General features: G+C 50.9%; 1 protein-coding gene across 3 annotated transcripts in view; it reads right to left on the bottom strand.

Moving 5' to 3' along the window:
- VSTM4 (V-set and transmembrane domain containing 4) overlaps positions 1–14298 on the bottom strand; it is a gene marked incomplete at both ends in the record, with an annotated part of 88956 nt that extends 74658 nt beyond the window's left edge. For all 3 annotated transcript variants that reach the window (XM_079702426.1, XM_079702425.1, XM_079702424.1), the window contains 2 exons: positions 5277–5675; positions 14244–14298. In XM_079702426.1, coding sequence (XP_079558552.1) covers positions 5277–5675; positions 14244–14298 — 454 coding nt within the window. The remainder of the gene's footprint in view (positions 1–5276; positions 5676–14243) is intronic.
- Between the last annotated feature and the right edge of the window lie 5977 nt (positions 14299–20275).

Genomic DNA, 20275 nt, shown 5'->3' on the forward strand with positions numbered 1-20275 from the left:
CGCCTGAGGCATAGCAAGTACCAGTCAGCGCTGAGTGCGGAGAACAAACGCAGGGTCAGACACTACCTCTGTGCCTACAGGGACAGAGGAAAGCGAACTTCAGAATGTATCACAATTTGCCAAGAAATTGACCACAAGTAGCTATCGGACTGCTTCTGAAATAATGAAAGAGCTTTTGCACCTATAGGAGAGATGTTGGCCCCCTAAAATAGCAAGCTTCCACTCAATTCGAAAGTGATATTGGAATTTACCCCAAAGAGAACAGCTTGTCTCCACGTCTAGGGACGTGTTATGCTCTCAGGACGTGTTAGGACAGAAATCCTTTTTTAAGTTGTTGGACCCAACTACTTAAAAAGCAAAGCTGTTAGTTATTTCTTTTGGCCTAAAGGAACCAAGAACTTTTGGAAAACTCTGCATTAGTCTATCTATGAAGCCTCCAGCTCAGAAAACCCTGAACAACACAAGCAAAAATAAGGCACCCCTTAGAGAGATACCCTGCTGAGCAGCTTCGTCTCCCTGTTGGAAATTACCCCGAACCCCTGCTAGTGCTCCCTTTATTTCCATCCTGACTTCCCTGTTCCACCAACTCCAGCCTTGCTCAGCCTGCTCGGTGCTAGGGACAGGGCACTCAGGACCTGACCTCCCCATATGCTTGGGTTTGGGCAGGGCAGGACCACACAGTTCACTTCCTCCTATCCCACCTACAGCGAGACCCACCCCTGCATCTCACCTGCTCACGATAAATGAGCCAGAAGCTGTTACCTAGAGATTGTTGTCATCAGAAAGGAGGACACAGGGCTCACCAGGCCTCCAGGATTAAGGTCAATGCATCTCATTCCTGCCTGGAACACCGTGCACCTCTAGATTTCCCAAAGATTGACTTTGCACTCCTGGGAAGAAGCTGCTACATCTTCGCTCTGCAGTGCTGCTCTCCTACTGAAAACACTTTGCCTTTTCCAGACCACCAGGGGGCTGGCCCAGAAGAGCCCATTCCAAACACCAAGTCTGCTGCTCCGAATACTGGTGTTTCCCAGGGCTTCACCCTTGGCCCCTGCCCCTTGGGGATCCCCTTGGGGATTTTACCCACCCCCACGGTTTCACCTGCCTGACTCAGAATCAGTTCTCACTGGCCAGATCAGATGGGCGCTTCAGCTCCACATTTCTGCGTGCTTACTGGACATCAGTGCAGGATGGCCTCCAGCCAACGTCACTCTCAATTCCTCTGTGGCCAGCTTCATCTCTTATGCTCCCTTTGTCAGCCGTGGGCACCATCCTGCACACACTGAGTGAGACTCCTGGGTATCATCCCAAAGCTTTCTCCCTTCCTTGCACCCAGTTATTAAAAACTTCTTATTTGACCTCCAATGTCTCTCCATTCCTCCTGCCAAACTTTGCATCATTTCAAGCCTGAGCAAATACAAAAGACTCTGCCTCTTCACCCTGTAGTCTGATTCCCCCAAATCCATGTCCCAAGCAGCCAACAGAGGGGTCTGTCAAAAGACTTTAAACGCTTCTCAGGGTTTCCAAGGACGAAAGCAGAGATTCCCCAAAATGCCTGATGATAAAATCATCTAGACTGGATGTTAAATATTCAAATTCCAACCCAGACCTAATAGACTAGAATCTCCAGGGTGCTTGGGAATCTGCATATTAACAATGGCCCTGGAGATTCTTATCATCAGGCAAGGTTGAGAATACTGGCCTACAAAATCAAGTGTAAATTCCTTAATATTCAGTACAGGCCCCTCCACGATCAGCCCTGCCTGCCTCCCCTCGTTACCCACTGCCAGCCCGACCTTCCAGTTCAGGCCCCAGCAGTCCTGACCCACGGCTGTAGGGCCCTCCATCCACTGATTTACCGTCCCCTCTGGCTCCCTGCCCCACGTAAACAGCCAGTGTCCGCTCAAGCACTGCCCCCTGCCTCATCCTTAGGAGCCCTCCTGTGCGTGTGCACAATGCTCCATGCACACCTTTATCACTGCACCTGACTCCGTGACATCGTATCTGTTTCTGTATCTGCCACCCTCTAAACAGATCCACCCCTGTGTCCCCAAGTTTCCAGCAGAGCAGATGCACCATAAAATAAATGCCCACTGAGTGAGAGATAAATGAATCCACCGAGCACCGCGGAACACTGTAGGCCATATTATTTTCCAATGCAATGTCTTCGCTGAGCCCAGCAAAGCTTCCTCAGCTGAACTGATGGTCTCTCTGAAGGCTGCCACTCATTTCCTCATCACGTTTGCTACTCTTCTCTAGACTGAATCTATCTTTCTGAAAGTGAGGTTCCCCAAACGGACGGTGTAGTCCACATTAGTGTCTCCCTGGCACACTACACATGACACAACCAACTTCCTTCTCAGGGTCACCAGGCCAACTTACGGTGTGCGGATGGAAATAACACAGGCTGTTCCTGCTGCCATATCACCCTGCAGATGCGCATCTAATTCACCACCGACGTCACCAAAGTCCCTTCACAGAGAGGCTCCCGTTGACTCTCCAACACTGCCTGTGATTCGTTTTCCCCAAATGTATCACTCTGCCATTTTCCAAATTGAACCTCATTCTGTTATTTCCTGCTTGTATTTCTTACCTCCCTGGATTCCCTTTTCATTATGTTTTACTCCTTGCTGATGTTAAAAACTTCCCAATTTTGTACTTTCTGTAAAGTTCATTAAGGTGATGTGTGCCCCCTTTTCAATGTCACTGATAAAACAATTAAATGAAATCAAACCTAACATCAACCCCCATGGAAACCGCTCCAGAGGGTTCCAACACCATGTGTCACTTAGGGTTTTTGGATCCATGTCCTCTGCAGGCAGGGCTTCTGGCTTAGTGAAATGGTCACATGGCATAAGCAACTGAAGAAACTGTGTAACATTCCTTGCCTTTCCTTCTACCTCTGTGTGATAAAAATGACACTAAGTTCACGTGGTATGACAGATTCTCTAAGATAAGCCAAGCGTGACTCCATTGTCACCCAGAGGATCACACATTTTCATTCTTCATTATTTATCATATTGCTTGGTACCAACAACACTGAAGTCAGGAGCTCCCCCCACCCACAATCTCATACATATGCGGTTTCCAGACAAACCCCAATTTACTACTTCCCATTCCTCAACATCCCCAATTCTCCAGCTTCCCTGGTGGCGCAGTGGTTGAGAGTCTGCCTGTCGATGCAGGGGACACGGGTTCGTGCCCCGGTCCGGGAAGATCCCACATGCCGCAGAGCGGCTGGGTCCGTGAGCCATGGCCGCTGAGCCTGCGTGTCTGGAGCCTGTGCTCCACAACGGGAGAGGCCACAACAGTGAGAGGCCCGCATACCGCAAAAAAAAAAACAAAACCCAATTCTCCATCATATTTTAATAATTTGCACAGTTAAAACATAAAATGGCAACTTATGCTTTGTCCCAAATTAATATAGCCAATATTTTTTTAGCCCCATACTTTCAGAGGTGTCTTCAGGAAAAAAGTCATGACAAATTTATTTATTAACATAGTTTTTTTCCCCAATAATTGCTACTTTTTTTTTTTTTCACCACACACACACACATGCTCAAGGACTTACTCTGATTCGGGGGAAACTCAAAAACACACAGAGTAAAATAAAGCAAGTAACACTGCAATTATGGGGGGAAATTGTTATTTGGTCTGTTCTTAAATTTCTGTTTGTTTTTCATTTTGCATGACACTGGTAAAGCACTCTGCAAGCACGTGCCTAACGAGCTGGACTTTGTCAGGAGCCAGCATCTCAGGGACCAGCAGGGATGTGACAGGCTGCGGTTTACACACAATTCCCTGGACACGCCTTGTAACTCCACCCCTTCCTCTTCCACCCATAAAAGCAAATCAAAGTACCGAAAAGTGGGGAAAAGAGATTAGTTCCACTGAAGTCTTAAGAACCACCTCAGGTTTTTGCAGCACGTACCCAAATAAATGTTCTAGAAGGAACCCAGCTTCATTCACTGAAAGCAGACGCACATGAAATAACAGACTTGATGACGGCACTCACTTGAACGTAGGAAATCTTTTTATCTGTTCTAACTGGCAGAGCGGTCGTCACTGCCGAGAGATTTACTACACGGCTCCGGAATACACCCAGACATAAGAATTCAAAGGGCATATATAAGATCTTATGTTTCAGAGCCAAGTAATATCCAGAGTGGATTCCCTCCTTAGCCTGTGGTCATCCGATGTATTTTTCTATTTTCTGTGCCAAAATACATATTTATATTAATAGTCATTTGTTTTCTTGAATTAATTTGCTTAAGGAGAAAAAGTGCACAACATTTCAGATGATATATCATTCCGTGCTTAAGAACATTAAAATAAGCAAACTCCAAAGACAAATGAAGTTGGACTATCCAGGTAAATTATTTACTTTAACATATAGGATATTAAAAATGCCTATTCACAACAGAGTTTTATCACTTCAACATCACTAATGCCTTTAATATTATATGACATGTACACAACAAAATTAGATTCTTTTTCACACTTGGGATCATCAGCTTTATTCTGTGATTCTCTTGATCTTCTACCAGACCAAATTCAGGTTCCAAGCACTCAAAGATGTAATTTTAGTACACAGTAGCCAGTTTTATTAAAATTGTGAGAGGTGTCTTCTTGAATGGAACATCAGTGGCAAAAAATGATAGCCCTCAAATATGGCACTTGGTAGCTAAGATGTTCCGGAACGCGGCCCACGCCTCCTATCTGTCTCCAGGAAGGGAGGGCCACCTCTGGTCCCTTGCCCACTTTCCGATGAATTTCTCAGTGAGCTGTTGCCAGAGGCTTGGATCAGTTCCTCTGGGCAATGGGTCAGAGCCACTCAGGCTGCCCTGCTCTGAGGCCTGGCAACTCACATCAGGCATCAGGACCTCCCAATGCGGGCCTCCTCCCATAGTGCCCGGCACCCTGCCAGGCAAAGCGATCAAGGCTGTGCAGACCTGAGCTGGAGGCAAAGAACACAGCCAGACCAATCTTTCAGCTGCAAAACAGGTTTTGGCCAGGGGTGGGTTGGGTGGCATGGGGCCAGACACTTGCCCCTTTCTGTTCAGCCTTCCACGCCTATAATACAAGTTAGCCACAGCATCCATGTAAAGATCTATCCTCATGCCCATGGCCTGCCTCATATGGCTTGGCTCTTAGAGGCCAAAAAGATGTGTTCTAGCTCAGCAGAGCCGTCCTGGAGGCCACTGCCTGGCCAGCTGGAGGGAGACACACTGACCTGTCACCCTACCACTCTCCCCAGAGAGTGGATGCACCCTTACCTCTCATTTCTGTCGCCGAGGAGCCGTTGGACCAAGCTGTCCACTTATTCCTGTGCTTGCTGATTTCCTGGACTTTGCACACGTAATGCCCTTGATCGGCTGGCCGGAGGGTCAAGACGGAGAGGGTGTAGAGCACGCCGCGCCGCTCCTCGAGGAGGCGCAGCCTCTGACGGTAGGCGCTGCGGCTGAAGTTCCCATAGTACTGCACCACCCGGAGCTTGGTCATCTTAACCATCAGGGCCTCCTGGGAGTCCGGGCGCGCAAAGAACCAGCGCACGGCCAGCAAGCTGTCCTTCCGCCTCTTCTGGGAGACGTGGCAGAGGAGAGTAGCATTTTCCCCCTCCAGGTAGTCAACCACGGGCCCCGGGGACACGGTGACATTGAGGGCCCCACAGACCTCTGCAGAGGAAAAAGGAAAGAAGAAAATGAGGAAGGCCACCGCCTTTCCCCAGGTGAACACACATGGTGTCTTCTCTCCAGGAGCCCGGTTGGTCTGCGTGGCCAGAGAGGTGGGCCGCCCCCATCCCCTCTATGCTCACTCCGCCTTCTCAAAAGAGCCCTCCTTGGGGTGTGGAGCGTGCCTCTGTGGGCACCCATGTCCTCATCTAGGAGATGATCCCAGCCAAGCAGGATGCCATGGACCACCTGGCCCAGATGTATTTTTTTTTAATTTTAATTAGTTGCTGACATTTAAAATTCAGGAGATATCATATAAAGATTTGGATTTGGGGAAGCTCTTAAAAATTTCCAGCTCACATCCAGTTCCCCCTCCCCACCTGCCTCCCAAGGCCTGCTTCCATCAGTTTCATCACCTCCCTGAGTAGAAAATGCTGTAGCCCCTTTCCCTGTCTCAGGTATTTCAACTGTAACCAAGGCAGATGATCAGTATTGGTCAGGTGGGTGTTAAACTAGTACCAGGAAGCTGGAATGACAGGGGTGTCTCAGTTTCTTGTTCCAAGTCTCTTAGGACCATGATCCATGGTCAAGGAGTTGAAGTGCAAGAATAAAGAATGAAGGAGCCCAGGAGCAGGGAGGGGTGCCAGACTCTCCCGGCAACCCAAAAGATGCTCCAGGATTCCAGGCCCAGGCCGCTACTTCCTGTCCTTTGGCTTCTTAGTTAGGGCTGCCCCTCCTAGCCGCCATTCTGCCCCAAGCTGACTTTTGAGAGTGCCACTCTCTGGCCACCCAAGATCACCCAGCGTAGCCGCCCTCACAGAGGCCTTCTCCCAGGAGACGCGCTGCATGGCGTCTGCAAGGATTGTGCAGTGCGGCGGTGCAGCCCTGGAGCTCACAGTCGGGGGAACCTCCCCCTGGCAGGCAGAGCCCAGAAAGGGACAGGATGCCCAGAGCTTCCTTCTGTCCAAGCTGGGCTGTCTTCTCACCAGGTCCCACATCGTCTCCCCTGTGCTGCCCAGCACATGACTCCAGGAAGCACCATTCCCTGCCCACTCCAGTGTTCGAGCAGGTGCCCCCAAGGTCATCCCAAATTACAAATGGCCCCCAAACACCGCCTTCTGGTCACATGAAGGGACTTGGGCCCTGATGGCAGAGTCACCCAAAGCTTTGGACTCTGGTCAGTGCTGCAGGTAAGCAAGGAGGAAGGATGAGAAAGGGAGCAAAGATTTGGATCTTCTACTGTGAAGAGGCTGTGAGTCAACAAGGTGAGGCCCTGTGTGTGTTGGGGTGGTGGTTATTGGGGGGGAGTGTGACCTACAAAGTATCCTTCATTGTAAAAACCCAGGCAATAAGCTCATCCTTACGTATGGTTTCCGCTATTGATTTAATAAACTAAACACCTTGAGAGATATGACTTGAGGGTCAATTTCATTTCATTTTCTTTCTCATCTCTTAAAAGCCAGGCCACCAGGACACTCCAGGATACTCCAAGATCCTTAACTCAATCACACCCATGAAGCACCTTTTGCCATATAAGGTGACATTCATAGTTCCAGGGATGAGGACACAGACATCTTTGGGGGTCATTATTCAACTCACTGCACTGTGATAGCCTTTTGTCACCATAAAAAAAAAAAAAAGATGGAAGTGAATTCAGAAGAAAAAGGTTGATGCTTGGCTGGACTCAGCTCTTTGTGGACAAGAACGAGGTCTTCTAGGTCTACAGTGACAAAGGACAAAGCCGCCCAGGGAGATACTTGGGGAATGCAGATCAACAGGTAACCAAGGGAGGCACACGCTCCCGAGTAACAATCTCACTGTCCACACAAGTCACTCACGCAGGACAAAAAGAGGAGGAACTGCCCTTACCGTCTCCCCGCACCTCACCCTCCTCCCCGCCCCCACCCTGCCCACACACCATGTTAAATTAGTCCAAAAGCATTTTCCCCGAATGCCAGGATCCAGGCTGAAGCTCACACGGGTTCCACAGCAGGAGTTCCCTGGTGAGTGGCCACACAGCCGGGAACACCAGGCTGACCCCACTCCACTAGCTTCCCGGGGCTTTGGCAGGTCGAGAGCAGCAGAGATGGAGCAGCTGGCTTCCAGAACTGAAGTCCTGCTCTGCCCGCCCCCGAGGGCTCTCCACTGGAGGCAAGGAGAGCTGGGGAAGGCAGGAAATTGAAACAATATGGACGGGATGAGAGCACAGCCAGGACCCCACACCCTAGTCTCCTCCTATTAATGCTGCATGAAGGAGGGATTATTTATAGTGACTGAAACCAGGAGAATGTGCCAAGTGCTCCGGTCCCCATGAGAGGCCAGATTCCATCCTAGAGGCGAACTAGTAACTCTTCCTCTTCTGCAGCTCAGGCCGAGTCAGCAGCTCCCAGGAAAGGGAACGGACGGAACTATCTTCCCTAGAGGAACCCTCGTTCTTTCTTTACTAGTGTGCCTCTCTGCCTTCAGTTAGCCACATACTCTCTTACAAATGGCCCAGGCACGTTTCTCCCACTGTAGTGCAAGACCCTTGTTACGGGCTGAATGGCGTCCCCTGCAAATTCCTATACTGAAGCCCGAATCCCCAGGACCTCTGAATGGGACTGTATTGGAGAGGAAGCCTTATAGAGAGATGACTAAGTTAAAATGAGGCCCAGGGTTTCCCTGGTGGCGCGGTGGTTGAGAGTCCGCCTGCCGATGCAGGGGACACGGGTTCGTGCCCCGGTCCAGGAAGATCCCACATGCCGCGGAGCGGCTGGGCCCGTGAGCCATGGCCACTGGGCCTCGCGTCCAGAGCCTGTGCTCCGCAACGAGAGAGGCCACAACAGTGAGAGGCCTGCGTACCGCAAAAAAAAAGAGAAAAAAAAAATGAGGCCCATAAGGTGTACCCCAATCCAACGTGACCGGTGTCCTTATAATGAGGGGAGATTAGGACGCAGACACAGACAGAGGAAAGACCATGTGAAGACACAGGGAGAAGACAGCCATCTATAGGCCAAGTAAAGAGACCTCAGAAGACACCAACCCTGCAGACACCTTGACCTCAGACTTCAGGCCTCTAGAATTGGGAGAAACAAAATTCTGTTGTTGAAGCCCCCTGTCTGTGGCACTTTGTGATAGCAGCCCTAGTGAACCAATACAACCTTGCTCTCAGGAAGGTTCATTTCAGGCCTAGTCCTACCACCAGCCCGAATATTTACACCCACTTTCAATGAGAGTGTATGGGGGTGGGACTGAAACGATGATGCTCACAGGCTCCTCGGCGGCATTAAGCTTTGCTAGAAGACACAGGCTCTCAGGTTGTGTAGATCGCTGTGCCTGCAATGACCTTTCTCAGAAAGCTGGTGCCCCAGCTAATGCCCTCCCCTTGACACTGGAAATGACTACCTTAAGCCCAGGGAACACAACTCAGCTCTCAGGCACGCAGCTGTGAGAGGTGGCATTGCTTGAGGAAGGGGAGAAAATGCAGATAGAGGACCCAGTGCTTGGCCAATGTTAGCTGAGCTGGATGTTTAAATATTAGGAGAGGGCATCACACAGCTTCTGCCCCATGCCAGTCATCAGGCTGCAGAGGGGCCAAGAGGCAGGCAGTGGAGGCAGGCTGACTAGAGTGAGGGGCCGGGGCTGGGGAGGGTTCAGGCCTTTCCCTTCTGGGTCTCCACACCTTGCAGGGCAGAGGGGCAAGGCAAGCAAACATGGGCCAAGCCAACTACAAGACAGGGGAGGTGGGGTGTCACTAGACCCTCTGACACCAGGTAAGGTAAGGGAGCAGCCCGGGGCAGGGCAGAGTCTCCCCTCTCCTGGCCAAGGAGGGAGAAGCATCGAAGTCATTCTAGTCTGGAGAAGTTAATTTCTTGCTTTCTGACCCTGCATTGCAGGGAAATGAGGTGGGAGGTAGATCCCCCGCCCCCATCCCCTGGCCACCTCCACATTCAGTGCTCCGCTTCCTCCAGCTTACACCCCAGCTTATGCTTTGTTCACTTAATCACTCAACAAATAGTTGCTGAGAACTGCCATGTACCAGACACTGTGAGAAGAAGACACATCCCTAACTTTGCAGAGCTGAGAGTCCAGTGGGCTAGGCACTGGTCATCAGGAAAAAGACACAGGAGAATGTGACTACAAACAGCAACACATGCTACAGAGAAAAGGTGCGGGGCTTATGAAAATCAGGGTGAGAGACTTCCTTGGTGGCGCAGTGGTTAAGAATCCGCCTGCCAATGCACGGAACACGGGTTTGAGCCCTGGTCCGGGGATATCCCACATGCCACGGAGCAGCTAAGCCTGTGTGCCACAACTACTGAGCCTGTGCTCTAGAGCCTGCGTGCCACAACTACTGAAGCCCACATGCCTAGAGCCCGCGCTCCACAACAAGAGAAGCCACCGCAATGAGAAGCCCACACACCACAACGAAGAGTAGCCCCTGCTGGCCGCAACTAGAGAAAGCCCGTGTGCAGCAACAAAGACCCAACACAGCAAAAAAATAAATAAATAAATTTATTTTAAAAACCCAAAAAATCAGGGTGAGATTTTGATCTCTGCGTGTCAGGGAGGAAAGAGACCCTGGAGAGGTGACCGTGAGCTGAAGGCTGAGGTAGAATTCATGACATAAATTCAGGTCAGCAGTGAAGAATGATCTTCCTGGAAGACGATTCTACCTGTGCAAAGGCCCTGAGGCAGGAGGAGCATGGTGCAGGCTGGAAATGGAAAGATCAGTGTCCTCCAGTGAAGTGCACCACACCATCGCCCAGGCAGCCACCTGTGTTTGCAGACTGACCTCAGGAGGGGCTGTTGCACCTCAATCAGGGCCCCCAAGACCAGTTCTTAAAGGAGGAATATGACAACATGGGCAGGAAAGAGACTGACCCAAAACAGAGGGTTGGGATTCCTGCTGCAGAGAACCATATTCCTTCAACAAGCACATGCTCCATGACTTGGTAGGTGGGTGTGCCCGCCCCACCGTGGGCTGGGCGCTAGGATGCTCAAGGCCCAGAGCCTTCCCAGTGGTGTAGTGGGGCTAGGCAGAGAGCCAGGGGTTGGAATCCAACAAACCCGGGCTGGAACCCTGGTTCTATTAGGAGTGAGGCCCTCAGAGCCTCAGTTTCCTCATCTCAAAAATAGGAAGATGATGCCTTGCGTGGTGGGTATAAGGCTCCAACAAGAAAGCACCTTGAAAATATCGATAAAATTTGCACTCCCTGAGGGTGCAACAGGTGGGGATAACAGAGAGTGACACGCCCAGTGACCTGTAAGCAGGATGGGCTTCCTGTGGGTATGATCTGCAGTCACACATGGCCCTATGCTTGGAGAGCCCCCACTTGATTTAATCTCTGCTGTTGCTGTCTTAAAAGCTTAAGAATTTTTAAATGAGGGGCCCTGCATTTCCATTTTGCACTGGATCCCACAAATTATGTAGCTGGTTCTGCCTGTAAGTGAACATTAAGTTCCTGTGGATAAGATTTATGGGGTCTAATCCTCTTGTTCCCATTTGGATAATGTTGTGAAAAGGACTAAAGTTCAGAAAACAGCCTAAAAGGACATCAGTGTAGCCCAACAGTACACAACCAACTCATGTGGTACTCAACCTCCTCCTCTCCCTCCGTCCCTCTCTCTCTTCCTCTCACACTCATCATGAAGTGAGAAATAGCAACTTACAGGTGCAGGGGAGTATAGAACTTCTAACAAAAACAAGGCACCTGACCGCCTGGAGGGGTGGGATGGGGAGGGTGGGAGGGAGGGAGATGCATGAGGGAAGGGATGTGGGAACGGATGTATATGTATGACTGATTCACTTTGTTCTAAAGCAGAAACTAATAAAAAAAAATTAAAAAAACAAACAAACAAACAAAAAAGAAATCAAGCCAAAAAAAAAAAAAAAAACAAAAAACAAGGCACCTGCCTCACCTGGGACACAGAGGTGGCAAGGCTGGGGCCCCTCTGTTCCGACCTGGCTAGAGGTGTGCTAGTGGCTCTGTGCTCCACACTTCTTCTCTGTCCTGAACAGACTGCCCCCCATCTTTTCAGGGAGCCAGGAGCTCGTGGCTCCCTGAATGCAAATTGTGTGTTCCAGTCGGCAGTGTAAATCTCATTCTTATTAAAAGGACAGTCTGAATTCATGACAAATAAATCTCTGAAAGAAATACAATTGTATTACTTAAAAACCCATGGCACTAGAAGCCAGTATTTACCGAGCACCAAGCAGAGACCCAGTCTATAGGGTAGGTAATGTGTTCATATTAAGGCGGTCACCTTAAAATAGTTCTCACCCAGGACAAACACATGGCCTTGACCAAAGATGAACGCTAACATTTGCTGGGTGTGACCTCTAGACCAAGTACTGTTCTAAGCACTGTAGATGTATTTTCTCAATTTATCCTCATAGTATGTTTATCCCCATTTTTACAGACAAGAAGGCTGAGGCCCAGAGAGGCTAAGCCACTTACTCAAGCTCACACAGAAAATGGCAGAGCTGGAATTAGCACCTAGGCCATCTGGCATCAGAGACAACACTCACTCACCAATCTGGACCACAGCACGGCTTTTCGTAAATATTTGCCCCTCACTTTGCTTTTCTGTAAAATGATAGGTGGGACTAGGTAACCCCTAAGGTCCCACTTCTCCCCACAATGGAGAGGTAGAAAAGTGCACCAGTTAAGAGTCCAGACTTATGTATAAAGTGGTTCTGCCAGGCTCTCTCTTGAGGGGGATCATGACGAGGGATTGTGGGTGAAAAAAATTTTTTGTTTGTTTTTGGGTTTTTTTCTTTTTTTTTTTTTTTTTGCGGTACGCGGGCCTCTCACTGTTGTGGCCTCTCCCGTTGCGGAGCACAGGCTCCAGACGCACAGGCTCAGTGGCCATGGCTCACAGGCCCAGCCGCTCCATGGCATGTGGGATCTTCCCGAACCAGGGCACGAACCCGTGTCCCCTGCATCGACAGGCAGACTCTCAACCACTGCGCCACCAGGGAAGCCCGTGGGTGAAAAATTTAGAAGAGACAGGCACACGGTGAGTGCTGCACTAGCAGGGGCTGTCATCATTACACAGCCTTAGGCACAGCCAGGGTGGACTCTAACGGTTCTCTAATTCCAGCTCTCTAAGGCTCCTGAGGTCTCCTGGAAACATGAGAATGTCTTTGACCCCCAAAAAGCCCCTCTCTGGGGACACCCTCTCTGACAGCACCTGCAATTAAGAAGGTGGTTGTGGAGCACAGGTGACAAAGATCCCTGTGCCCCCTGTATCTCACTGGCTGCTAGCCACTAGAGCTGCCCTGGCCCAACCATCTCAGTCAAACCTCCAGTAACTGTCAGCCAAGACAGCGACAACTGTGAAAGGAACATTTTCCAAAGGGCCAGATTTCAAGTTCACTGGAAACTCCACTGCACTGGTAGCCAGGGGACAATGGGTAAATTTCTTCCCACTGTGATCCAAGTTCCTCCCCCCTAAAACTCTGATCTATGCTGGCTCAAATGCCAGCTCCACCATTTGGTAGCTGGGCCACCCTTGGAAAATTACTTAACTCTACGCATCAGCCCCCTTACTTACAAAACACCAGGAACACAGCCTAGCCAGGCCTCCTGTGTTCAAATCCCAGCTCCACCACGTATAAGCCCTGTGACTTAAAGCAAGTCAATGCATGGACCTGGCCTCAGTTTCCTCATCTATAAAATGGGGGTAATAATAATAGCACCTCCCTCAGAGGCAAGCTTAACTGAGTTAATGTTTGCAAAGCACTTGGATATATATATTTACTCTCCTCATTATTACTTTGAGGCACTGTCATGATTATATGAGATAACTGTAGCTCCCAATGGACACCCAGGAAATGTGAGTGCCATCGATATATTTATTATTACTATTATTCTAGCCAGCACAGCCCTTTCAGCCTTGAGAAATAAGGAGAGAAAATTCTTCGGCAAATTAGAAGTGGGAGCAGAAACCCCAAATGAAAGTTAGCAATGCGGGTAGGGGCTGCCCCTAAAGCACGGTGGTTTGGAAAAGGGTAAAGGGACCGCGGCTCCAGGCAGCCGCGGATCCCCTATCTCCCCAGGCCTGGTCATCATGAAACTCCCGCGAACAAGTCCTCAGACCCCAACCGCCAGCGGCGCAGATCCGGCCCCTTCGGACCGGGTCCTCCGAGGAACTCTCCGAAGAGAGTTAAAGGGAACTTGCTGCCCACACTAACCTGCCAACAGCTGTCGGTGCTGCCTGTTGGGAAGAAAACAGAAAACAAACCAAAACTAGGGCTCGCACGGTTCTGCTCCCATCTTCCACTTGGAGGCCTGGCCCCTGGAAGGGAACCGGGCTGCGGAGAGTCTCCGCGGAGCGCTGGGGTCCCGGTCGGGCGGGGAGCGAGGAAGGGGCGCAGCATCCCCGACCCTTGGGAGGCGCCGCTGTGCTCCGCCGCCTGGCCAACCAGACCCGGGCCCACGGACGCCGACGGGGACCGGGAGGGGACAGCCCAGAGGCGGCAGGGCCTCCCGGCCAGGCCCAAGCCCCGAGCCCCGGGCTCCCCGGCGCCGGCCGCCCTCGCCCCACCCGAGGGGTCCCCGAGGCGCCCGGTCCCAACGCGCTTACCCGGGGCCGGAGCCCGCGCCAGCAGCACGGCCGCCGCCAGCGCCAGGAGCCGCATCTCCCCGCCGCGCCCGGCGCTGTGACGCGGGAGCAGCGCCGCCGCCCGCCCGCCACCACAACCAACCCCCACCGGCCCCCCCACACCGACCCCGCCGCCGCGCAGCCCGCCCCGCGCCCGCCCCGCGCCCGCCCCGCGCCCGCCCCCGGCTCGGTCCCGGCCCCCGCCCCCGCCCCCCGCCCCCCGCCCCCGCCCCCGCCCCTCGGGCCGCCTGCCCCCGCCGGGCCAGGGCTTCTGGGCGCCCTGAGCGGCATAGGGCGGAGGCGCGGGCCGCCGCTGGCGATCCTCTCTGTGATCTGTGGGCAGCTAATTTCACCACCCCTATTTCACAGATGCGAAAACTGAGGTTCTGGGAGGCGATGGCTCAGACACAGGACATACTAGATGCAATGACATTGGAAGTCACTTTGCATTACAGCCCAGTTATTGCTAAGGGGAGGGTGTCTTGGAGGTTGGGCAGAGGGTGGGGGGCAACTCCCAAATGCGGGGGCTTCCCTGACCTAAGGCTAACCTGCTGCCCAGGGAACCTCCTGCAGTCGCTCCACAGAGACCTTTGGGAACCAAGGAGCAGCTGAATTTGGATGCGGGTGGGAGGGTATCAGGGACGGCGACGCTTGGAAAATTGAGAAGGTCCACACAGATAAGTTCAGAGTGTGTGGACACTGTAAACAATGATGTCTGCTTAGGGTGCCCTCAGCCACAGACCTGGGCTAGATACTTTGCACCATGTCACTAAATCCCGACACTGTGAGACCCTGGGACAGCTTTTCAATCTCCATGTGCCTCAGTTTCCTCCAACTGTACAATGGGAAAACTGGCATGTCCCTCACTGGGTGTTGAAGAAGATCAAGTAAGACATTTCCAGTTAAGGCACTGCACCTGGACCCTGGCCTGTGAATGTCACCTATCTTTACTCTTATGATTACAAATAAGGAAGCAGAGGCAGAGAGATGAAAGGGCTGATCCTTGCCAGGATGTGATGACAAGGCCATTCAGCCCAGATTACTCTGAGTCAGTGGTCTTTTCACCCTGCGTCTAAATTTGGGGCCTGAGCCTGACTGATGTGCTAATCCAGCATCTCTACAGCAAAGAAAGTGTATATTAGGTATGTTTTGTGCATGTCTGTCAGGGGAGGGCTTTGTGGGGTTCCGGAAAAGGTGGGCCCTAATTGGGACTGGGGTCCCTGGAAGAGGAAGAGAACATGGCACCCTCTCCTTCTCTCTAAAAGCAGTGAACGGGGGTGGGGAAGGCATGGAGACAGAGGTGGTGCTGCCCACTGGTGCTCAGCCCCAGGGCACGTCCCAGAGGAGAAGTCCACCCTGCAGCCCAGGCCAGTGGGTGTACAGCCCTTGTGATCTCTCCAAATGCCAGGTACTCCCTGGGGTCCAGGGTCTCCCTAGGGCTCTTCTAGCTGGGCACCCTCACAAGGAGCAGGGCCCTGCAGGGACTGCGCTGACTGTCCAGTCTGACTGGAGGGAGCAGCCCCACCTCTCGCCACCAGGTGGGTGATGGAACTGGGGAGCCAACGGGGAACTGGCTGCAAGGCTGCTGGGTCTGATGCCAAGGACAAGAAGTGAGGGCAAGAACGGATGTCGAACTGGATCCTACAGCCCAGGAATGCACACATTTCTGGGAGACTTCCAGACCAGAGCTTGGAAACCACTTTGCATGTGTGAGCGACTAAGCCTCATACCCCATCCCTGTGAGGTCCCAGGCTCCAATTTATGGGTTAGTAAGCTCAGGCTCAAAGAGGACTGGAGACCTGTCCGGGGCTCTTGGGCCACAGAGTATCTGGACGGGGAATTTGGATTCTGACTATGGAAGACAGCGCTTGGTGAGACAGGGGAGAGGATGCCAGAGGAGGAGCGCTGGTTCTGAAAGTCAACCAGCATCCCACCCTGGGTACCACTTGTGGGTCCTTGGGCCACATAACCTCTCTGAGCCTCATTGTCCAGATGAAGGTGACACATGTAAAATGGCATGTCAGCATGACTGCACATGGGCAGGGTGCTAAGGAAGTGGCAGGACTGTTTGGTGTCCTCCATGATCTCCCACCTCAACCTTTGTGCTTGCTATTTACTCCCCATTGGTAGGATGTAGAAAGGGCCCTTTACACAGGTCAGTCACATTTAAAGGAGCCAATTTTTGCTTTGTATCACTTTTTTTTTAAGGTTTTTTTTTTTGATGTGGACCATTTGTTTAGTCTTTATTGAATTTGTTACAATATTGCTTCTGTTTTATGTTTTGTTTTTTTGGCTGTGTGAGGAGCCCGTGGGATCTTAGCTCCCCGACCTGGGATTGAACCCACACCCCTTGCATTGGAAGGTGAAATCTTAACCACTGGATGGCCAGGGAAGTCCCCCATTGTATCATTTCTAAATATTGTTCTCTCCTCGCAGAATTCAGCAGATATTCCACTCAGCATTAGACTTAAATGCCCACCCTTTGCCTCGCTTTCTCTTTGCCAGAATTGATGCTGTGCTGGAGATTTAGGGGCTGGAAAGTGCTTTTCTTGCAGTTCTGCGATACGTAACATTGTTCTCTTTTCAGCTGTGTGCTCTCTCAATACTTTTCAGCTTCCCAAATAATCTACCAGACCATCTTGATAAGACCTTTGCTGCATGACCGGGAACAGGGAAACACAGCCAGCCTCCAGGGCAGACACCGCCAATGACCCAGATGAGATGCAGTATTTCAGTTGTTCCGGACTACAGTAGCAAAGGCCTTCCAGATATTTACCTTCACCCTGCTGCCTGCTCACTCGCTTACAACCTTAGGACAATTTGAAAATCCTCCACCAACTTATTTGTCCAACCCCGGGCTCCATCAGGTCTATGTTCTGAATTAGAAGAATAATACAATCCAATTATTTTTTAAAGTTATCTCTTCTAAAAATCCCCGTCTGGGGTTTCTGGACGAGCATTCAGACTGTTTTGAAGTTGATCCAGGTCCCGGTGGACACTAAGCTATGCGGAGGCCCTACTCAAGTAATCCTGATTCTATCGGTCACCACCGAAAGAATCTTAGAAATCCAAATTCCCTCAAAATAAATGTGTTCTGCTATCACATGGCAGGCTGGGGAGTGGAGGTCTCCTTTTCCTCTTCCATTATTCAGTTGTTTGCTAAAACCTGGTCTGAGATGAAAGAAGAGTGCGTGGTTTTTTAATCAGCTTGATTTTGTGTATAGCAAGTCTATTCCTAAACTAAAAGCACCAAAAAAAAGTAAACACCCCCTTCTAAGGTGTTCGGTGGGTTTCTGTCTTGCTTTTTCAGTCTGGATTTATACAAGTAATTTTTAAGATCTCCTCCTCCTTAATGTTCGCAGGCATTTTGGAGCCAAAAACACTTAGTTGCATGCTTGAATGATCACCAATAGGGAGTGAACAAAGAGTACACTCTGGACAGAAAGGGTTTCAGCTGTGACTGATGGCGGGAGGATAGGAAAGAAGAGATCATGGTTACAGAGGACGCATCCATCCAATCAGAAGGAGACGCCATCAACCAGCAATGGTGGAGCTTTCATGAAACCTGCAGCATCTTGCCCATGCACAGCTAGGGAAGGGGTGTGGAGTGCACTGGTTTTTCCTTAAAGGTAAGGAAATATGAAGCTATGAGGCTGACAGTACATCTAGATAGAAATAGCTTCTCCAAACCAAGCTGTAGTATATAAGGTTGGGTCATTCCATGACCTTAGCAGTGATTGTGAGCTTGGTTGTCAGGCTATGCAGGCTGGATGCAGGAATAAATGGCACCCAGATTCTAGAAGTCTCCAGATGGAAGGGACTGGAAAGAGAGTGGGATTGGGAACTGGACAGGTCATCTATATCACTGATCACAACAGAGCCCATGCCTGTTTCCTCTTCCTATAGTCCTGCTGGCAACATCTACCATGAAAGCAGCCCTTGAACTGAAAATTAAAGGATGCTGGGAGAGTCCCGCCAGCAGCGGGTGAGGGACTGTTCCAGGCAAGGGAACATGTGCCAAAGCACAGAGGCTAAAGGACACAGGACTTTCAAGTCCTGCAGGTGGCTTCTTGGGGCCTAAAAGACCAGTTGAGTCTGGGGAGTGAGATGTGGATGGAGGGACAAGCAGGAACAAAGCCCTAGAGACCCCCCAAATGGCAGATCCAGGAATTTGTACTTCATCTCAATGAAGGTGGGTGCCATCAGTGAAGGAGAGGAGATGTCGCAAGGGTCCCCCAGGCATCACAGAGGAGGCACTACTAGGTTTGGAGGCAGGGGCTACGTTGAGTCTAATATCGCCAATGCTATTGACAATAATCCAAGAGAAATGTTGAATTTCAGAGTCTATAACTCACAGTGAGGGTAGAGAAAAAGGAAAGACAATTGACTCATCCTCAAGCCAATGTGAGATGTCTTGAAAACAAGGGTCATTGTCCAGGATCTGAGACAAGAGAAGGGCTGAGCACTGAGCCCTAGAAAACCCACTCCTGCACAGTGCCCAGTGCATGGTGGGCTATCAATATATATCTCAGGGGTGAAGGAGAAAGAAAGGAAGCTGTTTCTTGGGCTACCATAACAAAGTGCCACAAACTGGGGGGCTTAAACCACAGAAATGTATTGTACTCACCGTTCTGGAGGCTAGAAGCCTGAGATCAAGGTGTCAGCAGGTTTGGTTTCCTCTGAGGCTTCTCTCCTTGGCTTGTGGATGGCCATCTTCTCCCTGTGTCTTCACCTGGTCTTCTTTGTGTGTCTGTGTCCTAATCTTCTCTTCTTATGAGGACACCAGTCATATTGGATTAGGGCCCACGCTAATGACCTCATTTTAATTTAATTACCTCCCTAAAGTCCCTATCTCCAAATACAGTCACTGCCTGAGGTGCTAGGGTTTAGGACTTCAGCATGTGAATTCTGGGGGAGATACAATTCAACCCATAACGGCAGGGAAGAAGGGCGGAGGAGGAGGAGGGAAGAAGAAGGCAGCCAAAGAGGGAGCTGATGAAGGCGGCTGACAAATAGAGATGGGGGAAGGGAGCCAGGAGAATAGAGACTCAGTCACCAAGGTCAGCTATCAAGGAGAGGGACAGCTGATCCCAAAACCAAGGCAACAAGAGAACCAAGAAAATTCACTCACCCTAGCCTGGGATTGAAAAACATAGCCTGGGAGTCTGGGAGAAGATACTTCTCTCCTCTCGTGCATTGCACATGTTCCTAAATAGCAGCCTTTATTGGGCCACAGAGATCTGGAGCTGGGAGCAGCTTTCATGCCAGCACCCACCCCCTCAGCACCCCATCATCCCCTCGTGGATGAGCCCATCCTGGTCTCCCTGCTCCATCCCCTGTGCCCTGTGGGTACTTATTACTTTGGGCTAATCAAACAAGGAAAGGTCAGTGCTAGAGGTTGGCAGAGGCTGTCCTTGGAGAGACAACCTTCAATAGGCAGCTTGGACCCCCTAGGAGGTCTTTGGAAATGTGTGGGACATTTTTGATTGTCACAATGATTTGAGGGGTGGATGCACAACTGTCATTCAGAGGCAGGGGCCATGACATGAATGCCCTACATTGCAGTGGGCAGTCCTGCATGGGAAATAACAGTCCATGCAAAATGCCAATCATCATGCACACTTTCGAAACAGAGAGAGTGATGGGAAGTCAATGACGCAGTCACTGGGGCAACCGAGGGCTTCTGGGGTTTTGTGAGAAGAGGGTGCACAAGATTCAGAGTCATGTCCAAGAACAAACTGGCTGTTGACTGTCTTCCAACAGCTCCAGGTCACCATGCTGTTCTTGGACTAGGCATCTTTCAGCCGAGTCTCTCACAGCCAGCCTGGCTGTCCTCTCTGCCTCTGCAGAGGAGTGATGAGTCCAGCTCTCAGCTCCCCCCAGGCCAGTAAAATCAGAGTCGGGACTGCTCAGGCTCCTCCAAAACACTGGCCCAAATAGAGCCAGGGCTGGTCAAAAGGGAAGCCTGGCTGATAGCTCAGCCATCCTCTGTCTCGGGCAGGCCAGGTTGCACC

Source organism: Hyperoodon ampullatus (assembly GCF_949752795.1).
Source record: "Hyperoodon ampullatus genome assembly, chromosome: 1".
Classification (NCBI taxonomy): Eukaryota; Metazoa; Chordata; class Mammalia; order Artiodactyla; family Ziphiidae; genus Hyperoodon; species Hyperoodon ampullatus.